Raw genomic sequence first — 15,109 nt, forward strand, 5'->3', positions numbered from 1 at the left:
GCTTGCAGCTTTAGTAACGAACAGAAACAACCTGAACACTTCCACATAGTGTACCTTGTATCATTCTGGGTTTGCCAGCTGTTCCCCAAGCTGACAGAATCGGGCTCCATCACGCCATCTGGATTGAGGAAATCGTCTGTTCTGTCGTCGTTATAGTTTCCACACACTCCACACACTTTCCCCTTGAAGACACTGCGAAGGGTAACCTCTGCTCGATGCCTCCCATCAAACCTCACCCTCAATCCAAAATCGGTGCTCACAACCACATACTTTCCACTGAGGCCAACATCAACACCAGAAGCGACTGACACAGGCAGCACCTCCACTTCTCCATCGACCTGGAGACACACAAGCATTGATCAACTGATTCTTCCGCAAACCAACCGTTCAAGATAATTCATGAAGGTATGGAAATATTGAACTCTTACCTTTACCACGTGTCCCTTCTCTAACGTTATTCTGTGATTGTAAACATTAACGTTGACATGTTTGATGTACGATACATAGGAATTCCCTGATCTGTGCTCATTTGCAGCTTCAACATTGAAATAAGGCAGGTTACTGTTGACGTCACATAATTTTGATAGGGTATATGTGCAGGTTCCCATGAAGTCGTGAGCTTGTTTATCAAAGGTATTGTAGTGAGGATCACCTTGCACAGTGCAGGACGATTCTAAAAATTGCAAAACAAATATCAATTGGTGGTACATCTAAGATCAAATTAGATTATTTGAGACTCTACCACTCTTTTCTTTTTCCAGATGCTGTCAACAGTGTGACTGCTATCGTTTACTAACAAGGGGCGAAATTCTCCGGAAACGGCGCGATGTCCGCCGACTGGCGCCCAGAACGGCGCCAATCAGACGGGCATCGCGCCTCCCCAAAGGTGCGGAATGCTCCGCATCTTTGGGGGCCGAGCCCCAACATTGAGGGGCTAGGCCGACGCCGGAGGAATTTCCGCCCCGCCAGCTGGCGGAAACGGCCGTTGTTGCCCCGCCAGCTGGCGCGGAAATGACATATCCGGGCGGCGCATGCGCGGGAGCGTCAGCGGCCGCTGACAGTTTCCCACGCATGCGCAGTGGAGGGAGTCTCTTCCACCTCCGCCATGGTGGAGACCGTGGCGGAGGCGGAAGGGAAAGAGTGCCCCCAGGGCACAGGTCCGCCCGTGGATCGGTGGGCCCCGATCGCGGGCCAGGCCACCGTGGGGGCACCCCCCGGGGTCAGATCGCCCCGCGCCCCCCCAGGTCCCCGGAGTCTGCCCGCGCCGCCTTGTCCCGCCGGTAAGGTAGGTGATTTAATTTACGCCGGCGGGACAGGCAATTTATCGGCGGGACTTTGGCCCATCCGGGCCGGAGAATCGAGCGGGGGGGCCCGCCAACCGGCGCGGCGCGATTCCCGCCCCCGCCGAATATCCGGTGCCGGAGACTTCGGCAACCGGCGGGGGCGGGATTCACGCCCGCCCCCGGCGATTCTCCGACCGGCGGGGGGTCGGAGAATGTCGCCCCAGGTATTATTGTGACTCTGTCAGATCATTAAATCACACAACTCCATCCAAATGTTTCCATCCTGCCAATAATGGACACTCCTGTCATTACTGTTCCCCCGTCTATTGCAAGCACACAATCCTGAAAGATTGGAATTCTCCTGATGCTCCTTCAAATTGTGCCAACAAACAGGTCTGCTGTCTGCAAAATGTATGAAATTTGCTTGACAGCTGAAGAGGTCACTAAGCAAAAGAACTAGTGATACCCACAAGACCACAGCCCAGCAGCGAAATCTACGAGACATCCAAACATATTCGTACCACACTAAATCTTACACAACGTCAGAACAATTAAATAACCCATTAAAACTGTGTGGCCAGGGACTTCCGGTGGCGGCCATGGAAGAGTCGGTCGCACATTTGATAGCTCCCGCTTGTGTTGGAATTTCTGGACTTTTTCTCCCATTTTTCCCCGAATTTTATTGGATAAATTGGTGGAGAGTGAGACGGTGAGGAGAATTCCCCCACTAGTGTATGAAGAATTGGACTAGAAGTGGGCATGTAAGAAGGCAAAGTTTATCAAGAGAGATGCGGGTAGAGCTGGCAACGTGGGAAAACATGGTGGAGAAGCAGGCTCGCAGGGAGACGGCACAGTGGTCGACGGAACAGCTGGTGAAGTTTTTTGAAGAATGTTTCGCCAAGCTTAAGGAAGACACGTTGGACCCGATTAAGGCATCGATTGATCAGGTGTTGCAGGGTCAAGAAATCCATGGGCGTGCGATTCAGGAGGTTTTGAAAAGGGTGTCCGAGCACGAGGAGTATATAACCGTGCTGGAGGCCAAGGTGGAGATGATGAATGGCCGCCAGAAAAGAATACAGGAGAAGCTGGAGGACTTGGAGAACAGGTCCAGGAGACAGAACTTGAGAATCGTCAGCCTCCCTGGGGGCAGTGAGGGATCGGATGCGAGGGGCTTCTGTGGCAAGCATGTTGGAAAAGTTGCTGGGGGCTGGGGCATTTCCATGGCCCCTGGAAGTGGATAGGGCACATAGAGCCCTTGCGAAGAAGCCCAGAGCGAATGAGCCGCTGAGGGCGATGGTAGCACGAATACACCGGTTCCTGGACAAGGAACAAATTCTGCGATGGAACAAGAAAGAACGGGGTAGCAGGTGGGAGAATTGTGAGCTGTGCATATATCAAGACCTGCGCACGGATTTGGCCAAGAGACGAGCTGGATTTAATCGGGCAAAATCGGCCCTCTTCAAGAAGGGGGTGAAGTCCGGGATGCTGTATCTGGCCCGTCTTTCGGTCACGTTTGAGGACCGGGAATTTTATTTTGAAACACCAGATGATGGCTTTCATCAAGGACAAAAGACTAGATGTTAACTAAAGACACTGAAACTTGGGGGAGGGCATTGCAGTGGCAGTTTGGTGGAAATCACTTTTACGCTCTTTTGAATAAGCAGTGTTATGTATAATAAGCGGCTGTTTCTGTTTCTAAAGTTAACTTTGCTTTATCGGGAGCTGGGTGGAGGGGATTCTTACCACTGTTTGTTTACTAAGAAATGTGATGTTTTGAATATGTCTGTCCAAGCGGGGACGGGGGACGGACAGGAGGGAGAACAATGGGGAGATAGTATGTTTGGCGCCATGGGCAGGAGATATCAGATCAGCTGGGTCAGCTGACTCACGGAAGCACAGTGGGGGGGGGGCTGCTGGTATGGGGGGTTGGGTTTCCGGTGCTGTTACTAGCAGGAGGCGGGGGTGGCTGGGAGCTGCTTTGCTGACAGGGGTGCAACTGTTATTAGGTGACAAATGGGAGGTTGAGGACGGTGGATACCAGAGGGCGGGCTCCAAGAGGTTGAGGCTGGCCTAAAAAAGGCGAAGGAGTTTCCTTTTTTCTCTCATGTCCACAAGGTTTACTCTCGGATCGACTTTTTTGTTCTGAGCAGGGCTCTACTACCATGTGTGGCGGATACCGAGTACTCGGCAATTGCAGTGTCGGATCATACCCCACATTGGGTGGATCTACGGGTTAGTATGGAGAGAGAGGCCAACGCCCGCTATGGAGTCTGGTGTGGGATTATTAGCACATGAAGCGGTCGTGGGCGAGTGAACAAGTCCATCCAGAACTACTCGCAAATAAATAATACGAGGGAGGTGTCTGCAGCAACGGTGTGGGAAACCTGGAAGGCAGTGGTCAGAGGAGAATTAATCTCTTGCAGGCCCATAGAGAAGAGGTAGAATGAGCTGAGAGGGTAGGTTAGTTGGGGAGATACTTCAGGTGGACAGGAGATATTCGGAAGCCCCGGACGCAGGGCGACTGAGGGAGCGGTGAAGGTTACAGGTGGAGTTGGGGCTGTTGCCTACAGGGAAGGCGGTGGAACAACTGAGGAAGGCAAGTGGACCAGTCTATGAGTATGGGGAAAAGGCAAGTAGAATATTAGCGCACCAGCTCAGAAAAAGGGAGGCAGCCAGGGAAATAGGGAGAGTAAAGGATAGAGGTGGGAACACGGTCCTGGACCCACAAGGAGTGAATGAGGTGTTTAAGGACTTTTGCAGTAAATTATATGAGTAGGAACCCCACTCTGGGTTGGAGGGGATGAGGCAGTTCTTGGGTCAGTTGAGGTTCCCAAAGGTGAACAAGGAATTGGTGGAAGGGCTGGGAGCCCCAATTGAAATTGAGGGAATAATGGAGGGGTTGGAGGGTGTGTAGTCAGGCAAGGCCTGGGGCCGGATGGCTACCCGGCGGAATTCTATAAGAAGTTTTCGGAGATATTGAGCCCACTGCTGGTGAGGGCATTTAATGAAGCAAGAAAGAAGGGAGTCCTTCCCCAACAATGTTGCAGGCCTCGATCTCATTGATTCTGAAACGGGAGAAGGATCCGGAGCAATGCAGGTCATATCAGCCAATCTCCCGACTGAATGAGGACACCAAATGGCTGGCTAAGACATTGGCCACAAGGATAGAGGATTGTGTCCCGAGGTGATAGGGGGAGACCAGACGGGATTTGTAAAAGGCAGGCAACTCACGGCCAATGTTAGAAGGCTCTTAAATGTTATTATGATGCCCTCAGAGGGAGGGCAGATGGAGATGGTGGTCGCGATGGATGCGGAGAAGGCTTTTGATCGGGTGGAGTGGAATTACCTGCGGAAGGTGTTGGGAAGGTTTGAGTTTGGTGAGGACTTCATTGACTGGGTACGGTTGCTCTACCAGGCACCAGTAGCAAGTGTGCGCACAAATCGGTTGAGGTCGGATTATTTTAAACTACATCGAGGAACAACGCAAGCGTGCCCCCTCTCCCGGCTGCTGTTTCCTCTGACCATAGAGCCACTGGCCATGGCGTTAAGTGCTTCTAGGAACTGGATAGGCCTGGGTGGGCGGATGGGTAGGGCGGAGACACCGGGTCTCGTTTTACGCGGGTGACTTGCTCCTGTACATCTCAGACCCGTTAGGGGGATGAGGGAAATTATGCGGATCTTAGGGGAATTTGGCAAGTTTTCAGGATATAAATTGAACATTGGGAAAAGCGAGATGTTCACGATCCAGGCGAGAGGGCATGAGAAGAGACTGGGAGAGCTGCCGTTTAGAATGGTAGGAAGGATCTTTAGATATCTGGGAATCCAGGTGGCTCGGGAATGGGAGACACTGCACAAGTTAAACCTGTCCCTGCTCGCAGAACAAATGAAAGAGGACTTTAAGAGATGGGACATGCTCCCGCTATCACTGGCGGGGAGGGTACAGACCGTGAAAATGACGGTCCTCCCCAGATTCCTGTTTGTCTTTCAGCGCCTCCCCATCTTAATCCCGAGGTTTTTTTTTGTAAACAAGTGAATAAGGTGATTTGGGGCTTTGTGTGGGCGGGCAAAACCCCGCGAGTGAAGAAAGTACTGTTGGAGCATAGTCGGGGGTGATTTTTTGAGAAGGCAGGTTCCGACTTTCCCGCTCCTCCCACCGCGGGGGATACAGTACAGGGTAGTTTGCAGAACATGGATGGGAGAGGGAAAGGTATCAGAAATGTACCAAGAACTTATGGAGTCGGAGGAAACCCCAATAAAGGACCTAAAGAGCAACCGGGAAGGCGAGCTAGGGGGAGAGATAGAGATGGGTCTGTGGGCGGATTCCTTAAGCAGGGTTAACACATCTTCATCATGTGCCAGGCTCAGCCTGATACGTTCAAGGTAGTCCACCAGGCACACATGATGGTGGCCCGGATGAGTAAGTTTTTCGGTGTAGAGGACAGGTGTGCGAGGTGCACGGAAAGTCCATCAAATCATGTCCACATGTTTTGGGCATACCCCGAAGCTTCGAGGGTTTTGGCAGGGGTTTGCTAAGGCTATGTGCATGGTACTTAAAGCACGGGTGGTGCTGAGTCCAGAGGTGGCGATTTTTGGAGTGTCGGAAGAGCCGGGAGTTCAGGGGGTGAAAGAGCTGACATGTTGGCCTTTGCCTCCCCGGTAGCCAGGAGACGGATCCTACTAATGTGGTGGGACTCGAAACCCCCCAAATTGGAGACCTGGGTTAGTGACATGGCTGGGTTTCTCAGTCTCCAGAAAATAAAGTTCGCCCTAAGAGGGTCAATGTTAGGGTTCGCCCGGAGGTGAAGCCCGTTCGTCGACTTTCGGATAATTAAAATGTCAGCAGAAGCAGATTTCCAAGGGGGGGGGGGGGGGGCGTTGCTAGACTAAGACTATTGCTTGATTGGTGGGGGGGGGTGAAGAATGTGATGGGGATGGAAATGTTTATTGTACCATGTTTATGTTGCTGTTATTGTTATTATTATAAAAACTACAAATACCCTAATAAAAATATTTTTTTAAAACACTGTGTGGCCAGCTTGTCATCTCGCGGAGGGTTGTGCGTCCCTGAAGCATAGACACTGCGTTTCTGATCGAGGGAGTCGACATGGAGAAGGGAGTGCTGGCCCACTGAGAACAAGCCCCTGCCCTTACTGCTGACAGCCCAACATCCATCCTGCTCGTTCCCGACTTGATGAAACTACCACCTCGTACTCCGCATTTTATATACCTGTGGCCTGAGTCGGATCATGATGCTGACAGTCTAGTGCTTATTATTCTGGCAGCAGCCACAGCCTCCACAGTGGTGCTGTTGAGCACAAGAGCTTCCGGCCATGATAGGTGAAACTCCCGCCACTGGAGTCTTGATCCCAGGGAAAGTCCCACCACTGGTCCAACCACTGCCTGACTGCCTTGTGGTTCAACAGATCATCCCAAGAAGAGGCACCCCCGGCGACTCAACAAGATTCTACCCTTGGTCTGTATCATTACACGCACCGTTCTAACAGCGGATCAGAAAGCACATGAGACATCAACCCAACCACCTGCTTGGCTTCCTTATATTGGTGTTTGCATCATGCTTGTAGAACACCTTCCCAATAATTTGCCCACATTAAAAAATTATCAAAAGTTATTTTGATTCAAAGTTATCAGTCCTTTATGAAAAATGAAATAGCTTCAGTAGTATTTGGACTCAATTAAACGAGACAGATTAAATGATAAATAGAAATATAGGGAGAGAATTTCTGGTCTCCCCGCGGCGACATGTTCCTCGGCAGACACAGGGAGAATGTGCAAACTCCACATAGAGAGTCACCCGAGGATGGAATTGAACCCGGGTCCCTGGCATTGTGAGGCAGCAGTGCTAGCCGCTGTGCCACCGTCTCACCCCGTGATTTCCCATTGAATTCACCCGAGTACGCCGGTAAGCCCGCGGTAGAGGTGGGGTGTCGGCAGGATCGGAAGATACCGCCGTCGTGAACAGATCGAAGATCTTGCCCACAGGATTGGTGGAAAAAGTAGCAGACTCTAACTAGCAACTCAAAGTAAATGAGACTGCAATAAGAACAGCACATTCCATGTCCCACTTCATATGTCGGCTGCTTCCATTTACCAGTTTCAGGAGTCACGGTGATGGCTGTAGTTGGAGTGCTCGTTGTGGCTGTTGTGTCACACATATCTGCAAACAAAAAATGGTAAAAACTCAAATAATCCATGTTAGAAACAAATCAAGTCAACTTTCCAGACTAGCTCAATGTGGAAAACAAGAAAGGACCACAAATTATGGAAAGAGATCACAGGTGTAATCAAAACGCTCCACCACCACAAAACTAAAACCAGTGCTGGACACAGAGAGGTGCTTTCATCTGGCCGGCCAATCTCAAACTCAGGGCTCAATCTCAGGGGGAAGGCGTCGATCATTTAGGATTGAGATGAGAATTACTTTACTCAGGGAGTTGTGAATCTTCAGAATTCTCAATTCCAGAAGGTTGTGGATTATCCATTGTTGAGTAGACTTCAGGCCGAGAGAAAGAGACGGGGACCAGATGGAATGGCACTCGTGGGGTTCTCCAAGGGATAGGAGGCCCCCAGCTGCCTGACGTTTGGGCAGGGTGGTGCCCTGGCACTGCTGGTGCCATCTGGGCACCCTGGCAGTGCAATCCAGACATCCTGATTGCGCCAGCCTGGCACCCTAGCAGTACCACTTGGTGCCACCTGCAAACGTGCGCAGGTGACAATACCAGCTGGCATTTTTTGTGCGCGTGCCATTGGGCTGGGGTATTGGGGCGGGTGGGGTGGAACCCTTTCGTGGGCTGATGTGATGAATAGTCATGTGTTACTCAGCACTGCGAGTGCCGGGAAACAGGCTGCTAAACGCACTTGCTAGCGGGCCTTGTTCCCTTTTGGGAGAATCGCACCCATGGTCTGCTCCTGCTCCAATTGCTAATGGTCTCATGTTCATCAATGTTTCAGTCACAAAGTCAACAAATCACAATATACATCAGAAAATGAGTCAAACCTCCACAGCATCCTGTGTGGAAGGAGATGTCATCCACAGCAACATCACTGCGATAGTCATTTCCCCGGACTGCTTCAATGAGGATCTGTAAAAGAAAGCAGCACACTAGCAGCAAGCAAAAGATGGCAACAGCAAGTCAAACAATACAATTTCACTATCTTCCTTCCAGTCACACTGGAAAATAGCATGAATACATCAATTCTCTATTTTGTTTAAGCAACCTAAGATATCTATTCTAATTTATAATTAACAAGTTAAATGTTAGCACAAGAAACAAAATCGCGATGTGATTTCTGAGTAAAGGGCGCATGTTGCCCGAGTTTATCACAAAACAAAAATGCAAAAACAATTACACAAATATTATCCACATAATTTACCTGAGACTTTCCCGAGAGCTGCAGGCCCACTTCTCCTGCAATCCATCTGTTTCCTTTATTTCCTGTCTCCAGCCACATTAGCACTGGTATCCCACCTTCAACCTGGTAAACTTTCAAAGCCATGCTCTGAGCTACTCCATACATGTGGTACCAGAATCGCAAGCACTGAGCTCCTGTCTTTTTGCATGGAGCACTGACCAGTTGTGCTCTGTCTCCTTCACTGCCGTCATTGCCTTCGAGGTAGATGTAGTAGCCACCTGGACACACAATTATGCTCACTGGTTAGAAACAAATCATCAGCTCAGTCAACACCGAGTGGCAAGGTAAGGATCTCACTTCACCTACCTGCAGTGGTGTGGTCATAAGACGGCCCGGTGTGGCTTGATGGTGTTGACCCACTGATGCGTTTCCAGTCAAAATTATCTGTCTTGGATTGTGTCCAATTGCACAGGTCAACATCAAAATTACAGTCCAATGCACAACCTGTATGTTGAATACACAATGTTTAATGCATGCAGAATTACCCAGAAATTAAACCAGTTAAAACCGTCACAAGGAAGTTACTTAAGAAACACAATCAACTCACTAAAGTCAACTAAACGCACACAAAGCTGATTATTAATATTGGGCATGTGTTTTGAAGGGAAATTGTGTCTTTTTTTGGTATAACTATTCAGAAGGATTGAGAAACAAAATGGTGGAAAAGAACAAGTAAAGATACGTGATATCAAACTTACTTTTTTCAACACAGCCACTCTGTTCCATCCAGTCTCCCAGAACAACACCAGCTGTTTCACAGGCTGAAGCATATGACGCCAGAGCATTGCACAGCAACACAGAATCTCCTCCAGTGGCACAATGATCATACACACAGCTTTCAAAGTACAACTGAGGAGGGATAAACCAGTGACAATCTTTGAAAGGGCCATTGCTTGCCAAAATTATTTTGCAGTATTCCTCGGCCTCTTCATTTGATGATGGTTCACAGGTGTGTGGTGGTGGAGCGGTTTGATTACACCTGTGCAAGGAAAGTCATGTATGATTTCTGTCCTAAATAAGAAAATCTCTCATTTTAATTCCTCCTCCAATGTCAATGCACAGGACAAAGAAAGCAATACAGGTGCTGTCAAAATCGTTCCCACTAAAGGCATGATGTACTTCTGTTACGCATTGGTGATATTTCAATGTAATATGTACCAATACTGGAGGATCCATTTCAAGCCTTCACTGCAAATCACGGAGATTGAACAGAACCTAACTCACCCGTTCATGTGTACATTTACAGGAAATCCCAGACTTTCCGCCAAGTAAATCAGTCGTTTTTACATCGACCAACTACTCTACTTACTGCCATAGCTCCTCAATCTCTGCCGAACTCTTTCCAGTTGCACTGCATTTACCTTAATTCACAATACGGTGCAGGAAATACTCACAGCCAGTCATCATCAGTAACTCTCCAGCTGTTTCCAAACTGATTGGAATCCAACGCTAGAATTCCATCACGCATCAAGAAGTCATCGAGCTGGTCATCAGTATAGGTACCACACAAGCCACACAGCTGCCCTTTGTACCTCTCATCCACCATGACAAACAGTTCGGCATCGCCATTAAACTTCAGCTGAAAACCAAAGTCTGTCTGGACCATAACAAATGATCCTGCCATCGATACCCTTACCGAAGAACGGAGAGTCACAGGGAGGTCAACCCTCACCCCATGCACCTAAACAAAACATTACCAAGATTAGTAACAACAAAGACAGGGACTACCACTGATCAACAATACATTAAGTCAGAAAACTCTACCGATCAGAGAGGTTACTCACATAAACAAGCTTATGCTTCCTCACTGCAACATGAAGGTCATCAAGTCGCAAAGCAATGGAATTAATAGCAGACCACGTTGGGCTGCCTCTGTGTTCGTTCCTACTAGTCACAGAAAACTGCACGGATGTATTTCCACAAGTCTCAGTCACAGTATAATTGCAGGCACCCTGGAAGTGGTACAGTTTCCTGTCAAATGTGGTATAGTGCGGGTCACCGTAAATGTGGCACTTTGCAGTGTCTGCTCGGTAACATCCCAAATTTCCATCCTGCACTTTGCAAATTTCCTCTGCTCCACAAGACGCTGCTTCACACTCTATGTGGTCATTTCCAGTGCAGCGGCAACGCTTTACACATCCCTCTTCCCAGAACATTGTCCCTTTCTGACAGACAAAGAGCAAGGGTGATTTTCAAAATTACTACATACTCCTCATGTAAAAGAACCAAAGAGTACCAAAAACACTTACAACTGCTCGGAAAACTTACTTCGTAGTATTTGTTGTTGTAGGCGCAGCCACAGTTCTCTACAACCACACAGGAGCTTCCACTGAGAACAGACCCCATGTTACACTCACAGTCCTCCACACAGGGCTTGCTGCAGTTCTCTGGGGCAAAACGGTCTGTGCACGTGGCTGGACAAGCACTGGCACATACATTGTAGTGGCTATTGACTCGACAGTTGACACCTGAAAGCAAAGAAGGTATAAGAAAACCTTTAAGGCTTCTGAGACCAGAAAATGTTTATAATTATAAAGACAACCGAGAAGGAAGACTCATGGACAAAAAGCCACACACATCTTTTGGAATTCACCTGGATCACAAGAATGGAAAGTATCAAAACAAACATGTGAACAAATTGAACTAAAAGAACTTGAACAGGAAATAGCAAGTCTGTAACAAAATGAACCATCTAACACAATATCACAAACACAGTGACTTTTCTCAGGCGCAATGAGGAAATATTCAAGTTAAAGCACCAGCAGCTGGCCAATACATACGACAGAAAGTGGAGTTTCTCCAGGGTGGAATATTCACTCCTGCATTTTGACACGCATCTGCATAGATTTGGAGGGCATTGCACAGAGCATCTTGACTTCCTGCCAACAGGCACAGCTCGACAACACAGCTTTCAAAGATACCAATGGGATTTATTACAGAGTGGCATTTTACAAATGGACCTCGTTGACTGGTGATCAGACCACAGAAATCATCGCTTTGGTAGAGGTTCTCGTCAGCGGGCTCACATTCCTCAGGGTTGCCTGGGTCACAACCTGGATCATCCGGTGCCACCTTCCAGCTATTTCCCAGCTCATTCGAATCTTTGGCTTGCTCTCCATCGGGTTTCATGTAATCATCTTTTCTCAATCCATTGTAGTTACCGCACATGCCACAAGACTGATTAAAATATATGCTTGGCACTTTCACTTCCACCGAATGATCAGTGTCATAGGAAACACCAAGCCCAAAATCTGTCGCCAGGACCACGTATCTTCCACTCCGACTCACACTCACGGCACCATTGACTAGGGTCACGGGTAATGTCATCCACAATTCATCAACCTGAAGGCAAGAGGAAAATGGAGATTGAACAACACCTTTTCTAAAACAGTCCGGCATCCTTTCACACAGTAGCCCAACAAACCTCAACAGCGATCTGACTGCAGGAATTGAGTAAACACAATCCTTAGCATCTGATTGATGCACATTTTACACTGATTCACAGCACTGTCTTTAACTCTATACACAAATGGAAGATATCATATTCAGCATTATAACACTGCCAAGACTGCACAATATATTCCTGATCATTTCTGATTCCGTCTCCCATTGTAATGAAATAAACGTTCCAATTAAGGAACCACTCGGAATAAAATCAGTTTAAAGTGCAGAATTTTAGATAACACAACCTAGTAATAAGACACTTACCAACACACGGTGAGATTCCCTCTTAACAATCCAGACAGTATGGCCGTGAACAGTTACTCGAACTCTCTGAACGTAAGATACTTTCGCGTTGCCCCGATTTTCATTTTTCGCTTCAACGTTAAAGTACGGAAGAGACGAGGAATTTGTGCACAGCTTGGCGATCGTATAGGTGCACGTCCCCATGAAATGATGGGTCGCTTTGTCAAAAGTATTGTAATGTGGGTCATTATGAACTCTGCAGATGCCGTATGTATGCGGGTAGCAACCAGGAACTCCTTTTGTAACTCCACAGAATGAATCCGTACCACATCCAGAACTCCAGCACACTAATTTACTACCTGCAGAAGGACATTGACACTTCGTTGAACAGGTATCATCCGTCCAGAATTCAGATCCCACTGGGTAGTGTTTGTCCTCAGACCAGCATCCACACTGACCGCTTGGCACACATCTGGCGTTATAGAAAACGTAACCTCTGTCACACACACAGCTTTCTACACATGTCTGGGAGCAGCTGGAAGGAGCATTGGGATTGACACAGGTAGCTGGACAGGCTGAGCCACACTGGTCATAGTGACTATTCACTGCACACTTCAAAGCTGTAAAGAGAGTTCAAAAGGTCTTGTATTATTTTTGCATTAAATCACTGCCATCCAACAGTTTTCTGAAAATCCATGTATTAAAGCTCAGGAGACCTGAGAAGCTGAATCAAAGCGGCAGTTTATTTTCAGCCAATTGAAAAATCTACAACGTGGCGTACAACACATAGGTCCCAAACGGAACTGCCAATCATGCCAGTCCCAATCTGGCCAGCTTTTAAGAGGTGATTCTGTGAGCAGCAGCAGATGAGCCTCCGCCCATTACCAAGCGAGCTTGTATTCCACAAGTCTAAAGGGGTGATCAATCGGGACGCCCCATGGTTCTCATCAGGGTTATTACATCGTCATTCACAAGTAACTCGTGTTTATCTCTCCACTAAGCACAATTTATACATCAAGCAATACAGCATCAAAACACTTACGGCAGAAAGTCTCATTCCTCCAAGTTTCCACTCTCACTCCCTTCGACTGGCATGCATCTGCGTAGGACTGCAAACTACTGCACAGAGTCTCCGTATGCAAGTCTAATGCACACAGGTCGTACACACAATCACCAAAATAATCCCTGGGGTCTATAACAGAGTGGCATCCTTTGAAGGGACCACGTGAATCCATGATTATTCCACAGTAAGATTTACTTTCCAGGATGTGCTTTTCATCATCAGTACAATTTGGTTTGATGCCAATGTCAGGAATACACCTGCAAAAACAGCAGCATCACTAATGAGAAATGGTTAAAGCTATATAAAGTCTGCATGCAAATGGCATGACTATGGTCATTAACAGCTTGCAGCTTTAGTAACGAACAGAAACAACCTGAACACTTCCACATAGTGTACCTTGTATCATTCTGGGTTTGCCAGCTGTTCCCCAAGCTGACAGAATCGGGCTCCATCACGCCATCTGGATTGAGGAAATCGTCTGTTCTGTCGTCGTTATAGTTTCCACACACTCCACACACTTTCCCCTTGAAGACACTGCGAAGGGTAACCTCTGCTCGATGCCTCCCATCAAACCTCACCCTCAATCCAAAATCGGTGCTCACAACCACATACTTTCCACTGAGGCCAACATCAACACCAGAAGCGACTGACACAGGCAGCACCTCCACTTCTCCATCGACCTGGAGACACACAAGCATTGATCAACTGATTCTTCCGCAAACCAACCGTTCAAGATAATTCATGAAGGTATGGAAATATTGAACTCTTACCTTTACCACGTGTCCCTTCTCTAACGTTATTCTGTGATTGTAAACATTAACGTTGACATGTTTGATGTACGATACATAGGAATTCCCTGATCTGTGCTCATTTGCAGCTTCAACATTGAAATAAGGCAGGTTACTGTTGACGTCACATAATTTTGATAGGGTATATGTGCAGGTTCCCATGAAGTCGTGAGCTTGTTTATCAAAGGTATTGTAGTGAGGATCACCTTGCACAGTGCAGGACGATTCTAAAAATTGCAAAACAAATATCAATTGGTGGTACATCTAAGATCAAATTAGATTATTTGAGACTCTACCACTCTTTTCTTTTTCCAGATGCTGTCAACAGTGTGACTGCTATCGTTTACTAACAAGGGGCGAAATTCTCCGGAAACGGCGCGATGTCCGCCGACTGGCGCCCAGAACGGCGCCAATCAGACGGGCATCGCGCCTCCCCAAAGGTGCGGAATGCTCCGCATCTTTGGGGGCCGAGCCCCAACATTGAGGGGCTAGGCCGACGCCGGAGGAATTTCCGCCCCGCCAGCTGGCGGAAACGGCCGTTGTTGCCCCGCCAGCTGGCGCGGAAATGACATATCCGGGCGGCGCATGCGCGGGAGCGTCAGCGGCCGCTGACAGTTTCCCACGCATGCGCAGTGGAGGGAGTCTCTTCCACCTCCGCCATGGTGGAGACCGTGGCGGAGGCGGAAGGGAAAGAGTGCCCCCAGGGCACAGGTCCGCCCGTGGATCGGTGGGCCCCGATCGCGGGCCAGGCCACCGTGGGGGCACCCCCCGGGGTCAGATCGCCCCGCGCCCCCCCAGGTCCCCGGAGTCTGCCCGCGCCGCCTTGTCCCGCCGGTAAGGTAGGTGATTTAATTTAC

At 48.5% G+C, this 15,109-nt stretch overlaps 1 protein-coding gene across 10 annotated transcripts in view; it reads right to left on the reverse strand.

Annotated features, from left to right (window-relative positions):
* Positions 1–15,109, reverse strand: part of LOC140389529 (IgGFc-binding protein-like) — a 266,128-nt gene that overhangs the window by 151,796 nt on the left and 99,223 nt on the right. For 8 of the 10 annotated variants that reach the window (XR_011934415.1, XM_072473716.1, XM_072473715.1 and 5 more), the window contains 15 exons: positions 14,235–14,479; positions 13,861–14,144; positions 13,444–13,721; positions 12,423–13,021; positions 11,495–12,056; positions 10,983–11,182; positions 10,499–10,879; positions 10,109–10,395; positions 9,413–9,693; positions 9,021–9,158; positions 8,676–8,932; positions 8,299–8,383; positions 7,393–7,458; positions 429–673; positions 55–338 (listed from right to left, as the gene is read on the reverse strand). Coding sequence is in view for 9 of the 10 variants with exons in the window: in XM_072473716.1 (XP_072329817.1) it covers positions 55–338; positions 429–673; positions 7,393–7,458; positions 8,299–8,383; positions 8,676–8,932; positions 9,021–9,158; positions 9,413–9,693; positions 10,109–10,395; positions 10,499–10,879; positions 10,983–11,182; positions 11,495–12,056; positions 12,423–13,021; positions 13,444–13,721; positions 13,861–14,144; positions 14,235–14,479 (4,192 nt within the window). In the remaining variant the exon portion in view is untranslated. The remainder of the gene's footprint in view (positions 1–54; positions 339–428; positions 674–7,392; positions 7,459–8,298; positions 8,384–8,675; positions 8,933–9,020; positions 9,159–9,412; positions 9,694–10,108; positions 10,396–10,498; positions 10,880–10,982; positions 11,183–11,494; positions 12,057–12,422; positions 13,022–13,443; positions 13,722–13,860; positions 14,145–14,234; positions 14,480–15,109) is intronic. The other 2 variants (XM_072473723.1, XM_072473722.1) reach the window with 2 other exon arrangements.

Source organism: Scyliorhinus torazame, chromosome 14, assembly GCF_047496885.1.
Source record: "Scyliorhinus torazame isolate Kashiwa2021f chromosome 14, sScyTor2.1, whole genome shotgun sequence".
NCBI classification, from domain to species: Eukaryota; Metazoa; Chordata; class Chondrichthyes; order Carcharhiniformes; family Scyliorhinidae; genus Scyliorhinus; species Scyliorhinus torazame.